This window comes from Oncorhynchus mykiss, chromosome 19 (genome assembly GCF_013265735.2).
Source record: "Oncorhynchus mykiss isolate Arlee chromosome 19, USDA_OmykA_1.1, whole genome shotgun sequence".
Lineage (NCBI taxonomy): Eukaryota > Metazoa > Chordata > Actinopteri > Salmoniformes > Salmonidae > Oncorhynchus > Oncorhynchus mykiss.
Genome location: NC_048583.1, coordinates 20223452 through 20242666, shown reverse-complemented (window position 1 = coordinate 20242666; position 19215 = coordinate 20223452). Strand labels below are relative to the sequence as shown.

Here is a 19215-nt window from a genome sequence, read left to right as displayed (position 1 = left end):
TGTTGCCTGTAATCCATGGCTTCTGGTTGGGATATGTATGTACGGTCACTGTGGGGACGACGTCGTCAATGCACTTATTGATGAAGCCGATGACCAAAGTGCTATACTCCTCAATGCCATTGAATGAATCCCGGAACATATTCCAGTCTGTGCTAGCAAAAGTCCTGTAGCGTAGCATCTGCGTCATCTGACCACTTCCACATTGAGTGAGTCACTGGTACTTCCTGCTTTAGTTTTTGCTTGAAATCAGGAGGATAGAATTATGGTCAGTTTTGCAAAATGGAGGGTGGGGGAGAGCTTTGTATGCATCTCTGTGTGGAGTAAAGGGGGTCTAGAGTTTTTCCTTTCCTCTGGTTGCACATGTGACATGCTAGTAAAAATTTGGTTAAACTGATTTAAGTTTGCCTGCATTAAAGTCCCTGGCCACTGGGAGGGCCACTTCTGGGTGAGCATTTTCTCGTTTGCTTATGGCCTTTATAGAGTTGGGTTGAGTGAGGTCTTAGTGCCAGCATCGGTCTGTGGTGGTAAATAGACGGATACGAGTAATATAGATGAGAACTCTCTTGGTAGATAGTGTGGTCTACAGCTTCTCATAAGGTACTCTACCTCAGGCGAGCAATACCTTGAGACTTCTTTTAATATTGGACGTCGCGCACCAGCTGTTAATGACAAAAAGACACACACCCACCCCTCGTCTTACCAGACGTAGCCTTTCTGTTCTGCCGGTGAATTGAAAATCCCGTTGGTAGGATAATCGTAATCGTAGGTCATCAATTTTATTTTCCAGTGATTGCATGTTAGCAAGTAGAATTGATGGCAGTGGAAGTTTACTCGCTCTAAGGATTCTCTAAAGACAGCCTAATCTGCGTCCTCTTTTCCTCTGTCTTCACGCAAATGACGGGTATCTGGGCCTGTCCCCGGTAGAGCAGTATATCTTTCTCGTTGGGCTCGTTAAAGGAAAAAGCTTCTTCCAGTTCGTGGTGATTAATCCCAGTTCTGATGTCTATCAGTTATTTTAAGAGACTGTAGCAGTAACATTATGTACAAAATAAGTTAACGTTACAAACAACGCAAAAGAACGAACAAAATAGCATAATTGGTTACGGGCATGTAAAACTTCAACCGTCCTTTTCGGGCCGTCTTAACATTGTTTGGAGGGAGAGACTGCCGGATCCAGCTAGAGCCACCACAGAACTAGCCAATGCAGAAAAAAAGGCAGTTAGGCTTTTTCTGGATCAAGTCAGAGTGACTTGTCCTCAGACTGTGGCATATTTTGGAGGTTAAGCTAGTATCTATGAAACTGAAATTAAATGTGCCCTGTTACAGAAATAGAATGTCTTCTTTGTCCAAAGAATTTGGTATTTTATTAGGATCCCCGTTACTGTTGCAAAAGCAGCAGCTACTCTTCCTGTGGTCCACACAAAACATGGCATAGTACAGAACCATTTAATAGACAAGAACATCTCAAGGACAGAACAACATTATTTTTTTAAGCGGCACACACAGCCTACATATCAATAAATATACACTATCTACACTATGTAAGTCGAGAGGCGCTGTGCCAAGAGGTGTTCTCATATTTTTTTTGTTTGGGCCATTCATTGCACCCAGACCAAGAACTAGACTACTAAAGCAGTTTGGGGCGTTGGCGGAGATGGTAGAAGATTGTGAAAAAAAGACCATGTTGTTTAGGTTCCTCCCTTTTGTGGAGTCGATCCTCCCAGCTCCTCCTGAGGAATTCTGAGAATTTCTGCAATGCAGAGATCTTAGACCTGCCAGCCAGGCTCCCTGACCCCCTCAGGCATCCTACATTAAGCCGTGAAAGAGTTAGCCCCCCCCCCCTTAACTATGGAGCAACAGGCACAGGTCTCAGACCTGTCTGCTAGGCTGCCCTGTGGAAGTACTGCTGTTGTAGGCCTGCTCACAGATCTCAGAACTGTCAACCTGCCTCCTTAGGCATCCTTCATTAGTAGTACAATAGTAATGCCTCCCTCGGCTGTGGATCAAGAAGCTGTTTAGATAAACCAGAATAGGGAGTCGTCGAATGAGGTCATATTGATGTAGAAATTAGCCTGTAAGTGTAGATGTAGATCTATAATCAGCTTACCAATTATACTAACCTAACCTCTGAGGGTTATATGTAAAAAATAAAGACTGTGGATCCGCACTTGAGGGCAGATGCATGGAAAACTGTCAGAGGAGACTTTCAGAGTGAGAGGACTGCAGGTTAGGTGAAACACTGCACTTAGCCTACTTCAGAATATCACAGACAGCTGGTGGGTCCTTAGAGCCTTCTGGGAGGGAAGGGTTAATCCTATACACCCCCCGCATGCACTACATACATACATACATACATACATACATACATACATACATACATACATACATACATACATACATACATACATACATACATACATACTTTTGTATATATAGTGTACCGTATGTGGACACCCATTAAAATTTGTGGATTCGGCTATTTCAGCCACACTTAACAGGTGTACAACATCGAGCACACCGCCATGCAATCTCCATAGACAAACATTGGCAGTAGAATTGCCTTACTGAAGAGCTCAGTGACTTTCAACGTGGCACCATAATAGGATACCACCTTTCCAACAAGTCAGTTCAAATTTCTGCCCTGCTAGACCTGCCCCAGTCAACTGTAAGTGCTGTTATTGTGAAATGGAAACGTCTAGGAGCAACAACGGCTCAGCTGCAAAGTGTCAGGCCACATATGCTCACAGAACGGGACCGCCGAGTGCTGAAGTGCTTAGAGCATAAAAATTGTCTGTCCTCGGTTGCAACACACACCACCGAGTTTCAAACTGCCTCTGGAAGCAAAGTCAGCACAATAACTGTTCGCCGGGAGCTTCATGAAATTGTTTTCCATGGCCGTGCAGCCACACACAAGCCTAACATCACCATGCGCAATGCCAATGGCGCAAAGCTGGCTGCCATTGGAGCAGTCCATCTGGCAGTCCGACAGACAAATCTGGTTTGGCGGATGCTAGGAGAACGCCATCTGCCCAAATACATCGTCCAACTGTAAAGTTTAGTGGAGGAATAATGGTCTGGGGCTGTTTTTCATGGTTCGTGCTAGGCCCCTTAGTTCCAGTGAAGGATTATTTTAACGCTACAGCATTCTAGTTGATTCTGTGCTTCCAACTTTGTTGGGGAAGGCCCAACAGTTTGGGGAAGGCCCTTTTCTGTTTCAGCATGTAACGAAGCGAGGTCCATACAGAAATGGTGTGTCAAGATCGGTGTGGAAGAACTTGACTGGCCTGCACAAAGCCCTGACCTCAACCCCATAAATTTGAACGCCGACTGCGGGCCTAATCGCCCAGCATTGGTGCTGACCTCACTAATGCTATTGTGGCTGAATGGAAGCAAGTCCCCAACGTATAGTGGAAAGCCTTCCCAGAAGAGTGGAGGCTGTTATAGTAGCAAAGGGGTGGACAAACTCCATATTAATCCCCATGATTTTGGAATGAGATGTTCGACGAGCATTCTTTTGGTCGTGTAGTGTACAAACATACAGTGCAATCGGAAAGAATTCAGACCCCTTGACTTTTTCCACATTTTTGTTACGTTACAGCCTTACTCTAGAATTGATTTTTTATTTTTTATTCTCTCAATCTATACAAAATACCCCATAATTACAAAGCAAAAAAAATGTTGTTTTTTTGCACATGTATGAAAAAAAAAAGAAGGAAATTTCATATTCATATTTGCATAGGTATTCAGACCCTTCACTCAATACTTTGTTGAAGCGCTTTTGGCAGAGATTACAGCCTCAAGTCTTCTTGAGTATGACGCTACAAGCTTGGTAAACCTGTATTTGGGGAGTTTCTCCCATTCTTCTCTGCAGATCCTCTCAAGCTGTCAGGTTGCATGGGGAGCATAGCTATTTTCAGGTCTCTCCAGAGATGTTCGGTCGGGTTCAAGTCCAGGCTCTGGCTGGGCCACTCAAGAACATTCAGAGACTAGTCCCGAAGCCACTCCTGCATTGTCCTGGCTGTGTGCTTATGGTCATTGTCCTGTTGGAAGGTGAACCTTCGCCCCAGTCTGAGGTCCTGAGCACTCTGGAGAAGGTTTTCATCAAGATTCTCTCTGTATTTTGCTTTGTTCAGCTTTCTCTCGATCCTGACTAGTCTCCCAGTCCCTGCCACTGAAAAACATCCCCACAGCATGATGCTGCCACCACCATGCTTCACAGTAGAGATGGTGCCAGGTTTCCTCCAGACGTGACGCTTGGCATTCAGGCCAAATAGTTCAATCTGGTCTCATCAGACCAGATTATCTTGTTTCTCATGGTCTGCGAGTCCTTTAGTTGCCTTTTGGCAAATTCCAAGTGGTCTATCATGTGCTTTTCCTGATTTGCTTTCATTTAGCCACTCTACCATAAAGGCCTGATTGGTGGAGTGTTGCAGAGATGGTTGTCCTTCTGGATGGTTCTCCCATCTCCACAGAGGAACTGGAGCTCTGTCAGCGTGACCATCAGGTTCTTTGTCACCTGCCTGACCAAGGCCCTTAAAGGGAACTTCTTCCCTTTAATAATGGTGGAGGCCACTGTGTTCTTGGGGACCATCAATGCTGCAGAGATATTTTAGTACACTTCCCTAGATCTGTCCCTCAACACAATCCTGTGTTGGAGCTCTACGGACAATTCCTTGTGGCTTGGTTTTTGCCAAAAGCGCTGTCAACTGTGGGACCTTATATAGACAGGTGTGTGTCTTTCCAAATCACGTCCAGTCATTTGAATTTACCACAGGTGGAGTCCAAGTTGTAGAAACTTCAAGGATGATCAATGGAAACAGGATGCACCTGAGCTCAATTTTGAGACTCATAGCAAAGGGTCTGAATACTTATGTAAATAAGTTATCTTTTTTTCAGTATTTTTTTTATACATTTGCAGAAATGTCTAAACCTGTTTTAACTTTGTCATTATGGGCTATTGTGTGTAGATCTATGATGAAATGTTTTAATTTAATACATTTTAGAAAAGGCTGTAACATAACAAGATGCGGATTAAAAGTCCAGGGGTAAAGCACTGTATTTGCGCACACACACTTAACCATACATATACACACGCATAATCTAGGTCTTCTACATGCCCTTGAACTGTAATTCTCCCCTTAAAACTTACATTGGACTGTATACACGGAATGGAGTGTCTTAACCAGGGCCTAAAACGAACACCCGTCAGGTCAGGGCTCCATAGTGCGAGCATTTCACTTGCATTTGTGAATATAAATAGTGCAGTAGCTGTTTTTAAAGTATTTCTGCCGTTTTTTGTTTCATAGCTGGTAAATGAATTTCACAAAGTCCAAGAACTACGAATCCTATCCCACCTTGCGCTGCTGAGTGAATGATATACTTTTTTTTAAATGGGTCTAATTTGAAACTAAAGTCTAATGAAGTGATACTTTGTTATTTTCTTGGCTATTTACATTGTTTGTTCACAAACTAGGTTGTTTTTCAATGTTTGAGTTTCAACTGTTGGGGAAGAGAAGACAATGCGGTTACTAGTCAGACTCAATTTCTAGGCACAATCATGTTCTTGAGTCGCATTTCCACGTTAACCTCCCGGCTCGTGAACATTTTTGTCTCATCTGTGATCTTTTGGTAAAAAATGAAATTAGACAATATACCACGTTACTTCTTACTAGTAATACATTTGTTTTAGAAACATTACAAAGCATGTTCATCTTTTTTTTGTGTTTTGTTGGTGTAATTTAGGGAGATTTAAAAAAAAAAAATGTTTAGCTGGTAAAAAATCTGAGTGGCTGGTAGATTTTTTTTTTTTATCTACCTGCCACAGTGAATGGTGGACCAGAAAGTACAGTTTAGGCCCTGGTGTGAACATATGGGTTTCATGTTACCCCCAGAGTTTGTGTGTGTTTTGCCTCTGGAATGTGTATGTCAAAGGGCCATGTGGACCCAATGTGTTTGGGAGCCCCACTAAGTGGCGATAATCGGGCTTTCCAGTCGTGGCCTTGTTTTGATAGAGAGGTTGGCGTGGAGCCACTGCATACTGGCAGAGCAGGGGGCAGATTCGAGCCCAACCGAGAGGGCAGCAGTGTTTATGACCACGTACCAGCCTGGCGGCTAAGCTAGGGAGACTGAGGGTGTTAAATTGTGATGGTGTTATTACTACCGTTCATGGTGTGTGTGGCAAGGGGAAAAGGAAAATGAACAAAGGCTGAGCTTCCTCATCTTCCCAGCGCTGCCGTTCGCAGAGTTATAGATTTAAAGATGGGGTTCCGCTCAACACTATGAAGGCACCACGCGGGTGAGTGTGTGAGTTAATGAGTGTGTTTCTTCTGGAAGTAGACAGTGTGAGTGGAAGGCAGGGTTTATGATTTATTTTGTCTGTTGGCTTGGCTGTATAGGAAGGAGTAACTGTAAACTGTGTGTTAGGGTTGGGCGGTATCCAGATTTCCTACCTTCTTACCGTGCCTGTGCCATCCCAGGATATGCGGTATTACCAGTAGTGAGCACAAGGGGCGCTGTGTTCTTTTCCATATGTAATTTATTTTTTCTCCCATAAACGTTATTTACCAGAATGCTAACAAAATGTTAACAAGTACTAAGGAATCCCCATAGTGGATGCTAGGTAAACGCTAACGAGCGCATGCAAACATTTTCTACTAAGACACAGTTTGCAGCACACACAAAACAAATATTTGAGCGCAGGGATCTTAATCTAGGAGGGGATCGTCTCTGCTGCTGTCACCAAGAAGCTTGATCTTGCTAGCCAACATTAGCCAGTTGGCAAAAGCCAGCTGGAGTGAGTTGATTTGGCACATCTGAGATGGTTAACTTAATAGTTATCAAATATATTGCTGTCAAACATACAAGTGTAACTTGTTCATCTCACTTAAGTTGTGCTGCAGGAGTGACTCCCCCCAAGAAGCTCCCGTTTTGATCATCTTTGTAAACAGCTGTTTTGGGAAACTAGTATCGGTAAGCTTCATAATGAAAAATGATCTAACAGGCAAACTGATGAACACGATCTGCTTTGTCTATTTCCTAGTTCACAACTTGACTGCAGATATTTATTTAAAGTGTACAAGTACTTAAAAAAAAATATTTTAAAAACGTGTTGGAAAATCCATACCGAGGATTTTTCTCAATTCACGGGATACGGTATGAATGGTATACCGCCCAACTTTTGTGTGTTTTTTGTTGGTCTCTTTTCATCTTTTCATTCTTAGGCATGCCCAGTCATGTCCCTCTGTGGAGAATGGGAATTTTCAGTTGTAAACCACACAAATACATACTCACTCAGGAATTGTATTCTCATTTTCTTCAATAGTAGTGGGGTGTGTGTGTAGACACATTTTAATATACTTGTTAGTACCAAAGTTCCACACAAGAATAGTAAACCAACTAAAACTGGGAGGACATTCTACCGGGCCTCACTATTTTAGGGTTCGTCGTTAAGTTTAAGGTTAGGGAAAATAGGATTTTGAATGGGAATCAATTGTTGGATCCCAAAAAGTGTGTGCATGTGTGTGTAAAAATATGTCTATGGTGTATGTAAGCACCTGAGCTGAGACTGGGCTTCTACCGCTACACTATCAAATTGGAGCAGCAATGTATGTTAAAAAACAATGGTGTCCACATTTTGTGTATATATAGTGTAGAAATGTGAGTTACAGATCTGTCATTCGCATGGAATGCAAGTCTAAGAATCTGTATGTGCGCTATTTCTATGCTTCCCGTAATTCATTTTTTTGCGTGTTTTACTTTTGATTTTGTACGCTAGCTTTAAACAACAGAAAATACTATATTTTTGGTTACTGAAAAGATCATTCACAGCGATTTAGATGGTACAATGATTCTCTACACCCCTCAAACTCTTAGGGACCAAGTGACGCAGCGGTCTAAGGCACTGCATCGAAGTGCTAGAGGCGTCACTACAGACCTGGGATTGATCCCGGGCTGTATCACAACCGGCCGTGATCGGGAGCCCCATAGGGCTGTCAGAGACGTGTGTGTGTATATATGTGGCAGGGCTGTCAGAGACGTGTGTGTGTGTATAGGTGGAAGTCAGGCAAAGGAGAGTCAAACGGAGTGTAAAATGCAGTCTTTTAATAAATGTCCAAGTAACATGCTCCATAACACTAATAAGAAAAATGAATATAAACAAATATGGGAACGAAGACCCGTCGCGCACCTATACAAATAAACACTACACTGACGATAAACAATCTCTGACAAAGACATGAGGGGAAACACACAACAGGTGAAGGATGGGATTGAAAACAGGTATGTGGGAAGACAAGACAAAACCAATGAAAAATGGATCGATGATGGCTAGAAGACCGGTGACGTCGACCGCCGAGCACCGCCCGAACAAGGAGAGGTAACGACTTAGGCAGAAGTCGTGATAAGGGCGGCGCACTATTGGCCCAGCGTTGTCCGGGTTAGGGGAGGGTTTGGCCGGTGTAGGCCTTCGTTGTAAATAAGAATTTGTTCTTTAACTGACTTGCCTAGTTAAATAAAAAAAAAAGGGGAAAAAACTCTGGACCTCAAAGCCAGTCCCACTGCATTTTTTTCATTGTTCCCCTCTAATCAGGGGGATCAGCAATTGTCATGCTGAAAGACCCAGCCACGTTTCATCTTCAATGCCTTTGCTGATGGAAGGAGGTTTTCACTCAAAATCTCACGATACATGGCCCCATTCATTCTTTCCTTTACACGGATCAGTCGTCCTGGTCCCTTTGCAGAAAAATAGCCCCAAAGCATGATGTTTCCACCCCCATGCTTCACAGTAGGTATGGTGTTCTTTGGATGCAACTCAGCATTCTTTGTCCTCCAAACACAAGTTGAGTGGAGTTTTTACCAAAAAGTTGTATTTTGGTTTCATCTGACCATATGACATTCTCCCAATCTTCTTCTGGATCATCCAAATGCTCTCTAGCAAACTTCAGACGGGCCTGGACATGTACTGGCTTAAGCAGGGGGACACGTCTGGCACTGCAGGATTTGAGTCCCTGGCGGCGTAGTGTGTTACTGATGGTAGGCTTTGTTACTTTGTTCCCAGCTGTCTGCAGGTCATTCACTAAGTCCCCCTGTGTGGTTCTGGGATTTTTGCTCACCGTTCTTGTGATCATTTTGACCCCACGGGGTGAGATCTTGCGTGGAGCCCCAGATCGCGGGAGATTATCAGTGGTCTTGTATGTCTTCCATTTCCTAATAATTGCTCCCACAGTTGATTTCTTCAAACCAAGCTGCTTACCTATTGCAGATTCAGTCTTCCCAGCCTGGTGCAGGTCTACAATTTTGTTTCTGGTGTCCTTTGACAGCTCTTTGGTCTTGGCCATAGTGTAGTTTGGAGTGTGACTGTTTGAGGTTGTGGACAGGTGTCTTTTATACTGATAACAAGTTCAAACAGGTGCCATTAATACAGGTAACGAGTGGAGGACAGAGGAGCCTCTTAAAGAAGAAGTTACAGGTCTGTGAGAGCCAGAAATCTTGCTTGTTTGTAGGTGACCAAATACTTATTTTTCACCATCATTTTCTCATTTTGTCTGTCATAGTTGAAGTGTACCTATGATAAAAATTACAGGCCTCATCTTTTTAAGTGGGAGAACTTGCACAATGGGTGGCTGACTAAATACTTTTTTGCCCCACTATATGTCAAATCTATGTAAACAAATAAGTACATAAACAAAGGGAAACCTGCTGCTGAATCCCAGAGATGTAAAGCTACAATAACAGTCTAGGCCTATATTCCATAGTCTAGAGCCGTAGGAACAGACACAAGAGGTAGGCACAGGTTCATGGGGACCAATGTTCCCAGGCCACTGTGTGGGTAGCTGGCAATACAAGGCTCACAATGCTCAAACTATATTATTGGACAGATTTGCTCACTGACTTAACCCCAATTTAGGCTAATATGTTACCATTGGCTGTTATGCAGACACCCAGTAAGAGTCAGTCTGAATCAAATGTGTTGCATGTGACATTACGCAACTAACACATTTATATGATCGTGGTGGCCTATTGTCGTCAATTCACCCTACCTATTGTCATTGTGTGGCAGGCTGGAAGCCCTATCAAAGCTTCCTGCTGGCTATGAGAAATTGTCCAGCACACACTCAGCCCTATAGTCACATACAGTCCTACGGTCAATCTGTCAATCTTATCACTTCATCACACCCCCTAATCCATCTCTCTCTCGTTGCAGGATATCCATGAGCTCCGATTTCCAGCACTACAGTTTCAGGATGCCTAATATTGGGTTCCAGAACCTTCCCCTCAACATCTACATTGTGGTGTTTGGGACCGCCATCTTTGTCTTCATCCTCAGCCTTCTCTTCTGCTGCTACTTGATAAGGTATGATCGACACTGCTGCGTCCTAGTTGATGTAGGCTAGTTCCTAGTTTCAATAGTCTCCTTTGGAAATCTTGATTTGTGTTTAGGTTTCCTTGCCACCGGTGCCAGACAGTGTAGATTCTTACAGTGTGGAGTTATTACATTTGTTTGTGACCCCATATTTGACCCCATTCATTTTGTTGTTGTTTTTGATTGAAATCAACACTACTTTTTTGTTGTTGACATCAACAAAGCCTCACTTCAACGTTTACAGAAGCCATTTTTTTTATGCTAGCACACTGAAGTGTTCGTGCAATAAACCACAGATTCTTCAAAGCTGATTGACATAGGCTAAGTCCATTGCCTCGAGAATGACTTGGCGCATATCCAATTATGAAACGGCAGTGTTTTTAATCTCAACCCCAGTGGTCAAGTAAATGACTTTGTTTATCCCATATGAGTTGCAGCATTTTCACTGTAACCACATTGGTTATTGATATTTTCCTACCACTGAGTTAGAAGTTAAATACGTCCAGACTGCGAGTGAATTCACAGTCATACACTAAAGGCATTGCTCGGGTGTCATTACTTTGCCAATACTTTGGCACCGGTCTTATGTTGGATTCCATTCGAGCGTCGTACTCAAGGACCCCCCCGCCTGTTTCGCCTCCCAGGATGGTATGTCCCACCATGTGATGGTCTGCTCTATTTACAGAAACACTGTGCGTCCCAAATGGCACCCTATTCCCTACATAGTGCAATACTTTTGTCCAGAGCCCCATAGGGGCTGCCTATGAACATGGTTCAGGCCTTCTCCCAAACACGAGTAGCCTAGCCGTGCTGTTTTACAAGAACTCGGTGTACTAGAGGGATTATTTGTGTCCTTCAGTCCAAGCAGCGCACATTTCTCTCTCTGCTGTAGTTTGTGGAACTAGGGGGGGGACAACATATTTCCCCTATCAAAGATGGTGATGCTTTTAATACTGCTTTAAGCCAGTATGACGAGAACAGAAGGATAAACAGCATGAGAGAGGAGAGGAACACAGACAGCTGGTACAGCTCGGGAGAGAAGGAAACTTCTTTCATCCTTCTCTCCACCATGTCAGTGACAATATGTCCCAAATGGCACCCGATTCCCTATATAGGACACTACTTTTGACCTAAGCCCTATTGGCACGGGTCAAAAATAGTGCACTATATAGGGGATTGGGAGTCATTTGGGAAGCAGCCACAGGCTGTTCACCATTCACACTAGTTTACTTTGAAGACCTGCTTTGAGCACGGGTAGAAACACAGAGTTAGCCGAAACAAAGAACATTTAGGCTACTTTAAAACGAGCAAAGGCGCTCATGTTGTAGGACTTGCCAAACTGTGTTGCCAAGCCTGCTATCATCAGATGTGATGATGAGACTAGAATGTGTGCATTTTCAGGCTCCTAGCATGCAACACTCAGCGGGGGTACCAGGCAATCCGGTAGTTCATCAGCTGCATATAAAAAAATGACTTGTAATTGTGTCCGCAGCAAATACGGCTGGATTTGTATCTGAAGTGTAAGCGCTGTTACCCAATGTGTTCAGGCAACAGGGTTTTGAACTCAAACTATGACCTAGCCTAACCTTTGCGGCTCCGAGCAAAGCTTCCAAGGCTGTGTTTTTAAAGTAGTTGAGTGAACAGATGGACAGAAAAGCGGCAGGTCTGTCTTGCGCTTAATGAATGCCTTAAGTAACTGAAGCGAGGCTCGTGTTAGTCCAATTATTAGCCAAGCGGTCAAATTATTTCAGTCTGCTTTGGTCTTTTAACAAACCAAAATCCACTTTAGTTTGTTAAAAGCTCAGTAAATGCAAGTTATCCAAGACGGGTCAATCTTATTTGCTGTCATTAGGCCTAAACAACTCCTTTCTTGGTGGTCTTGATTTAATGAAACTGTATGGCATATTGGGTCTAAATTAAATTCATTTGGTGTGTGTTATCATGTTCTTTTCAAATTAACCCTTTTTTCATAAAGGCTTGTAAAAAAAAAAAAAAGATTCAACAGCACAGTTTGGAGAAGGTATCGCTGACTTGATCATCTGAACTGGAAAAAAAAAAAATCCCACCAGAAAAATGATATCCGGGCTTGTTCTCCCCTGCTGAAACATTTATTCAAAGCTGCTTAGCTGCATAATCACGACCACAACTCCCAACCTTGAAGAGGCTTGTGTCGTGCCTCTCATGTTAAGTCCTTAGGCATGCTCTCTCCTCTTAGATGGAAATCCAAAGGCATCTGTATAGATGTTGGTATAAATCCAGCACCGTTTATGCATGCTTCCAATTGTCATCTTATTCACTATATCATGCATTACTTTTGACCAGTGCCTATAGGGCTCTGAGTGGTTAACCAGCGCTCAACATGGCTGAACCTTGAACCAACTAAATTAGTATTATCTTCTTAAAGAATGACCCCTTCCCTTCAGCACGTTTGAAGTCCCAGACCTGGCTTGGAGATTTTTTTTTTTACTGGAGATCTTATTGGTCCTCCACTCTAGCCCCTCTGGTCTAATCAAGGTGGTCATTGGCCAATAACGTTGGAACTCTGTAGCATTTCTTACCTAAAGCAGCGAGAAGCAGCGTGTCTCAACCCAAATTCGCCCTGCCCTGTACCTAACCCAGCGGGGGGGAGATGGTAAGTGTGTTTCTGCTTTTGTTTCGATGTTTCAAGACAAACTATGAAATTGATGCAGTGTCACGTTAAAATTCAGGGAGGAAAAAGAAAAGGGGGGAAAAAGGTGGTCTGATTTTACCAATTAATTTGGCAAGATGGTGTCTTTGTCCCAAATGGCACCCTATTCCCTATATAGTGCACTACTTTTGAGCAGAGTCCTGGTCAAAAGTAATGCACTGTGTAGGGAATAGGATTGCCATTTGGGACGTCGGCAGTTTTTACTCTGAAAGGCTTCTAAAGATGCGGTCTCCCTTTCTAACACCTGTGGCCCCCACAGTTCCCTAAATCACAATAACCACCCACCCACCCAACCAACCAACCACACACACCACATGGCCTCACTGGATACTTTTCCCATTTATCTTAACAACACAAACAGTTTGATTAGCCTTGACCAAGTTTCATTTCCTTTTAGAGACAGATGGATGAAACACTGAGCCGGGTCTTAACTTTAGCCCCCTTCACCGAGGCTCCAGTGTGAAGTTTACCCTAGACACAGATCTAGGATCAGCTTCCCCCAATCCTAACCTTAACCATTAGTGGGGGAAATGCAAAACTACCCATAGACGCTCATCTTGCGTCAACTTCACCCTACTCCTCAAACCCAGTCCACAGATGACCCTCTAAAACTGGACAAATACGGGACAAGGAGAGGGGAACGAGGCCAGTCGGGCTCTGGAGCGGACGTGCGAGCGCTCGCTCTCCCGGCCCAAGCAAACACAGCTCGGACAGCTTGACGTGAGGCTGAACGTCACAGCTAGACTCGACTCCCTCCTCTTGGTTAGTCCCGAAGTCCACACACATACGTGAAATAAGCCTGTGGCTGGCGACACATACATGCATACATAAATGCATACTACATATATATATATATATACACACACACACAGAGCAGTGTTTATCTTGCCCATTTCTGTTTTAGAAGTCAGTTACATTATTTTAGTATAGGAGTCCATGGAAAGATCACATTCTTAAAAACCACGTGGCCCTTCTGTGGGCCCCTGTACTAAATGTTACTGAAACTTTAATCTCACCCCCCCCTCACTACCATGCTAACAGGGCCACTCATCAAATCACCCCCTGCCCCTCACCTCTGACAACCTCTGACCTCTGCCCCTTGCCCAATGGGAGTCTCTGCACCTTTACCCGCTGCTCTCTTTCAGAAGGTGTCAGTCTCTCTCCTAGAACTGTGCTGCTGTGTGTTACAGATCCCTCAGCCTCTCGCTCTGCTCCGAGAGGTTAAGGTTACTAGTAACGGAGGTAAATCTTCAACAACTATGTATCTCAATCTCTTTCTCTTTTTCTCCCTCTTTTTTATACACTGAGTGTACAAAACATTAGGAACACCTTCCTAATATTGATTTGCACCCCCTTTTGCCCTCAGAACAGCCTCAATTCGTTGGGGCATAGAATCTACAAGGTGTCGAAAGCGTTCCACAGGGATGCTGGCCCATGTTGACTCCAATGCTTCCTTAAGTTGTGTCAAGTTGGCGGGATGTCCTTTGGGCGGTGGATGATTCTTGATAGACACGGGAAAACTGTTGAGCGTGAAAAACCCAGCAGTGTAGCAGTTCTTGACACACTCAAACCGGTGCGCCTGGCACATCCTACCAAACCCTGTTCAAAGGCACTTACATCTTTTGTCTTGCCCATTCACCTTTTGATTAGTGCACACACAATCCATGTCTCAATTGTCTCGAGGCTTAAAATTCCTTCTTTAACCTATCTCCTCCCCATCATCTACACTTATTTTGAAGTGGATTTAACAGGTGACATCCATAAGGGATAATGGCTTTTACTTGGATTCACCTGATCAGTCTGTCATGGAAAGAGCAGGTGTTCCTAATGTTTTGTACGCTCTGTGTATATCCCTCCTCCTACTGTCTTTCGATTCTGTTTTTCATTGAACATGTTTTATTTTTGTCCATTGATTTGTGCTAAATTGAATGACTGGTGTATGATAATACAACCCGACCACTGGTGTTATCTATGATATTCCTTTTTGCTTCAGGTGATGGGAAAATGTGTGAACGGGAGTTACCAAAATAGCTTTTGTTTATAAATGTCTGTTAATATCCAAGCTTGTGTAATGTTCATGCACTACGTATATTGACTGTTCATAGTAAAAATGTTCACAGGGTGGTGGTGTGTGTGTGTGTGTGTGTATATACTCACTGTTTTCATAATATTTGTGGATCTATTTAGATTGCTTTGTGCTTGTCAGCTAGGCATCATTTTCCATTCTCACACACACACACTTTTCAAAGGGTTATTTATCTTAAGAATGTGGACTTGAACTTCCTTCCCTATGCTTGGCTGCCTCTCTCTTGAGTTGACCTAAACACTCCTCTCCCATTTTGTTAACATTTTCAAGCCCTCTTAAAGGGCTTTAGCTGCCCCACTAAAGGTTAATGTGCCCAGTCGTTTCCTTTCCTTGTCTTCTATCCCCTTGATCACTGATCTAAGAGGACTTTAAAGGTGAAAACAAAAATGTCCGAGCCCTATCCAGTCCTATCACCCATCGTTGCTTGTTGAAGGTCCAGGCTGCATCACATCCGGCCGTGATTGGGAGTCCCATAGTGTGGTGCACAATTGGCCAAGCAGCATCCAGGTTTGGCCGGGGTAGGTCATCACTGTAAATAAGAATTTGATCTTAACGGACTTGCCTAGTTAAATAAAATAAAAGGTCAACGGAAGAAGATCAAGAAAGGAAGCTGTTTAGTTTTATTGAGATACAGTGGGGAGAACAAGTATTTGATAAACTGCAAAATCGGCAGTGTTTCCTACTTACAAAGCATGTAGAGGTTTGTAATTGTTTTATCATAGGTACACTTCAACTGTGAGAGACGGAATCTAAAACAAAAATCCAGAAAATCACATTGTATGATTTTTAAGTAATTCATTTGCATTTTATTGCATGACATAAGTATTTGATACATCAGAAAAGCAGAACTTAATATTTGGTACAGAAACCTTTGTTTTCAATTACAGAGATCATACGTTTCCTGTAGTTCTTGACCAGGTTTGCACACACTGCAAGAAGGGATTTTGGCCCACTCCTCCATACAGACCTTCTCCAGATCCTTCAGGTTTCTGGGATGTCGCTGGGCAATACGGACTTTCAGCTCCCTCCAAAGATTTTCTATTGGGTTCAGGTCTGGAGATTGGCTAGGCCACTCTAGGACCTTGAGATGCTTCTTACAGAGCCACTCCTTAGTTGCCCTGGCTGTGTTTCGGGTCGTTGTCATGCTGGAAGACCCAGTCACGACCCATCTTCAATGCTCTTACTGAGGGAAGGAGGTTGTTGGCCAAGATCTCGCAATACATGGCTGCATCCCTCCTCCCCTCAATACGGTGCAGTCGTACTGTCCCCTTTGCAGAAAAGCATCCCCAAAGAATGATGTTTCCACCTCCATGCTTCACGGTTGGGATGGTGTTCTTGGGGTTGTACTCATCCTTCTTCTTCCTCCAAACACGGCGAGTGGAGTTTAGACCAAAAAGCTCTATTTTCGTCTCATCAGACCACATGACCTTCTCCCATTCCTCCTCTGGATCATCCAGATGGTCATTGGCAAACCTCAGACGGGCCTGGACATGCATTGGCTTGAGCAGGGGGCCCTTGCGTGCGCTGCAGGATTTTAATCCATGACGTTGTAGTGTGTTACTAATGGTTTTCTTTGAGACTGTGGTCCCAGCTCTCTTCAGGTCATTGACCAGGTCCTGCCGTGTAGTTCTGGGCTGATCCCTCACCTTCCTCATGATCATTCATGCCCCAAGAGGTGAGATCTTGCATGGAGCCCCAGACCGAGGGTGATTGACCATCATCTTGAACTTCTTCCATTTTCTAATAATTGCGCCAACAGTTGTTGCCTTCTCACCAAGCCGCTTGCCTATTGTCCTGTAGCCCATCCCAGCCTTGTGCAGGTCTACAATTTTATCCCTGATTTCCTTACACAGCTCCCTGGTCTTGGACATTGTGGAGAGGTTGGAGTGTGTGGACAGGTGTCTTTTATACAGGTAACGAGTTCAAACAGGTGCAGTTAATACAGGTAATGAGTGGAGAACAGGAGGGATTCTTAAAGAAAAACTAACAGGTCTGTGAGAGGCGGAATTCTTACTGGTTGGTAGGTGATCAAATACTTATGTCATGCAATAAAATGCAAATTAATTAATTACAGACCTCTACATGCTTTGTAAGTAGGAAAACCTGCAGTGTATCAAATACTTCTTCTCCCCACTGTATGTACCGTAGTAAAGTAAAGCTCCCATTTCTCCCCCACAAATGACCCATCAGTCTCTCCTATCTAGCCTAGTCAGCAGTAACGAAGGCCACTACGATAAAGTCAGGAGCTCTGGTTGGTTAGGCACTCTCACGTGGAAAGCATCCCTGCTGCATTCAAACGAATGACGGTGATAAAACCACGTATTCTGCTGGCAGAAACCATCCGTGGGGGGTGCTGAAGAGTTACTAATGTAACAGGGATGATTGGTTTAAAGAAGATGTATCCTAGGCTATAACCACCTCAAGCTGTCAGTTGTGGTATTTATTATTATTATTATTTTTTTTTTTACGCTTTAGAGAGAAAGTATTAGTCTCTTGACCGGGCGGACATTTTGTCTAAGCAGTCCAGATCGGGCCAGACCATTCGTCATTCAGTACTGGGGTAGGCCCACATTAAATTGAGTTGTGTCAAGGCGTGGAATTCCCACCTAGTTGTGGCAGTTCAGCTGTACCACAGCGCGACTGCTGACCAGTGCTGCGTCAGTCGTCACAAGGTCGTCCGGGTGAGGTTTGAGTTTGGTACTGATAGGTGGGTGGGAAGTGAGTTATGTTTTGGTTTGGTGGGGGTCAGTGGGGGATGTGTAACAGTGTCATCAGGGTCAGACGCAGCCAAAGCAATTGGGGTTCAATGTCACAGGTACAGTGCATTGCGAAAGTATTCGGCCCCCTTGAACTTTGCGACCTTTTGCCACATTTCAGGCTTCAAACATAAAGATATAAAACTGTATTTTTTTGTGAAGAATCAACAACAAGTGGGACACAATCATGAAGTGGAACGACATTTATTGGATATTTCAAACTTTTTTAACAAATCAAAAACTGAAAAATTGGGCGTGCAAAATTATTCAGCCCCTTTACTTTCAGTGCAGCAAACTCTCTCCAGAAGTTCAGTGAGGATCTCTGAATGATCCAATGTTGACCTAAATGACTAATGATGATAAATACAATCCACCTGTGTGTAATCAAGTCTCCGTATAAATGCACCTGCACTGTGATAGTCTCAGAGGTCCGTTAAAAGCGCAGAGAGCATCATGAAGAACAAGGAACACACCAGGCAGGTCCGAGATACTGTTGTGAAGAAGTTTAAAGCCGGATTTGGATACAAAAAGATTTCCCAAGCTTTAAACATCCCAAGGAGCACTGTGCAAGCGATAATATTGAAATGGAAGGAGTATCAGACCACTGCAAATCTACCAAGACCTGGCCGTCCCTCTAAACTTTCAGCTCATACAAGGAGAAGACTGATCAGAGATGCAGCCAAGAGGCCCATGATCACTCTGGATGAACTGCAGAGATCTACAGCTGAGGTGGGAGACTCTGTCCATAGGACAACAATCAGTCGTATATTGCACAAATCTGGCCTTTATGGAAGAGTGGCAAGATGAAAGCCATTTCTTAAAGATATCCATAAAAAGTGTTGTTTAAAGTTTGCCACAAGCCACCTGGGAGACACACCAAACATGTGGAAGAAGGTGCTCTGGTCAGATGAAACCAAAATTGAACTTTTTGGCAACAATGCAAAACGTTATGTTTGGCGTAAAAGCAACACAGCTCATCACACTGAACACACCATCCCCACTGTCAAACATGGTGGTGGCAGCATCATGGTTTGGGCCTGCTTTTCTTCAGCAGGGACAGGGAAGATGGTTAAAATTGATGGGAAGATGGATGGAGCCAAATACAGGACCATTCTGGAAGAATGACCTGAGACCTGAGGTCAAAAGACCTGAGACTGGGACGGAGATTTGTCTTCCAACAAGACAATGATCCAAAACATAAAGCAAAATCTACAATGGAATGGTTCAAAAATAAACATATCCAGGTGTTAGAATGGCCAAGTCAAAGTCCAGACCTGAATCCAATCGAGAATCTGTGGAAAGAACTGAAAACTGCTGTTCACAA

At 43.6% G+C, this 19215-nt stretch overlaps 1 protein-coding gene across 2 annotated transcripts in view; it reads left to right on the top strand.

Annotated features, from left to right (window-relative positions):
* Window positions 1–19215, top strand: part of LOC110497518 (RING finger protein 24) — a 71632-nt gene that overhangs the window by 32315 nt on the left and 20102 nt on the right. For both annotated transcript variants that reach the window (XM_036954439.1, XM_021573658.2), the window contains exon 2: window positions 10202–10351. In XM_036954439.1, the coding sequence (XP_036810334.1) occupies window positions 10202–10351 (150 nt within the window). The remainder of the gene's footprint in view (window positions 1–10201; window positions 10352–19215) is intronic.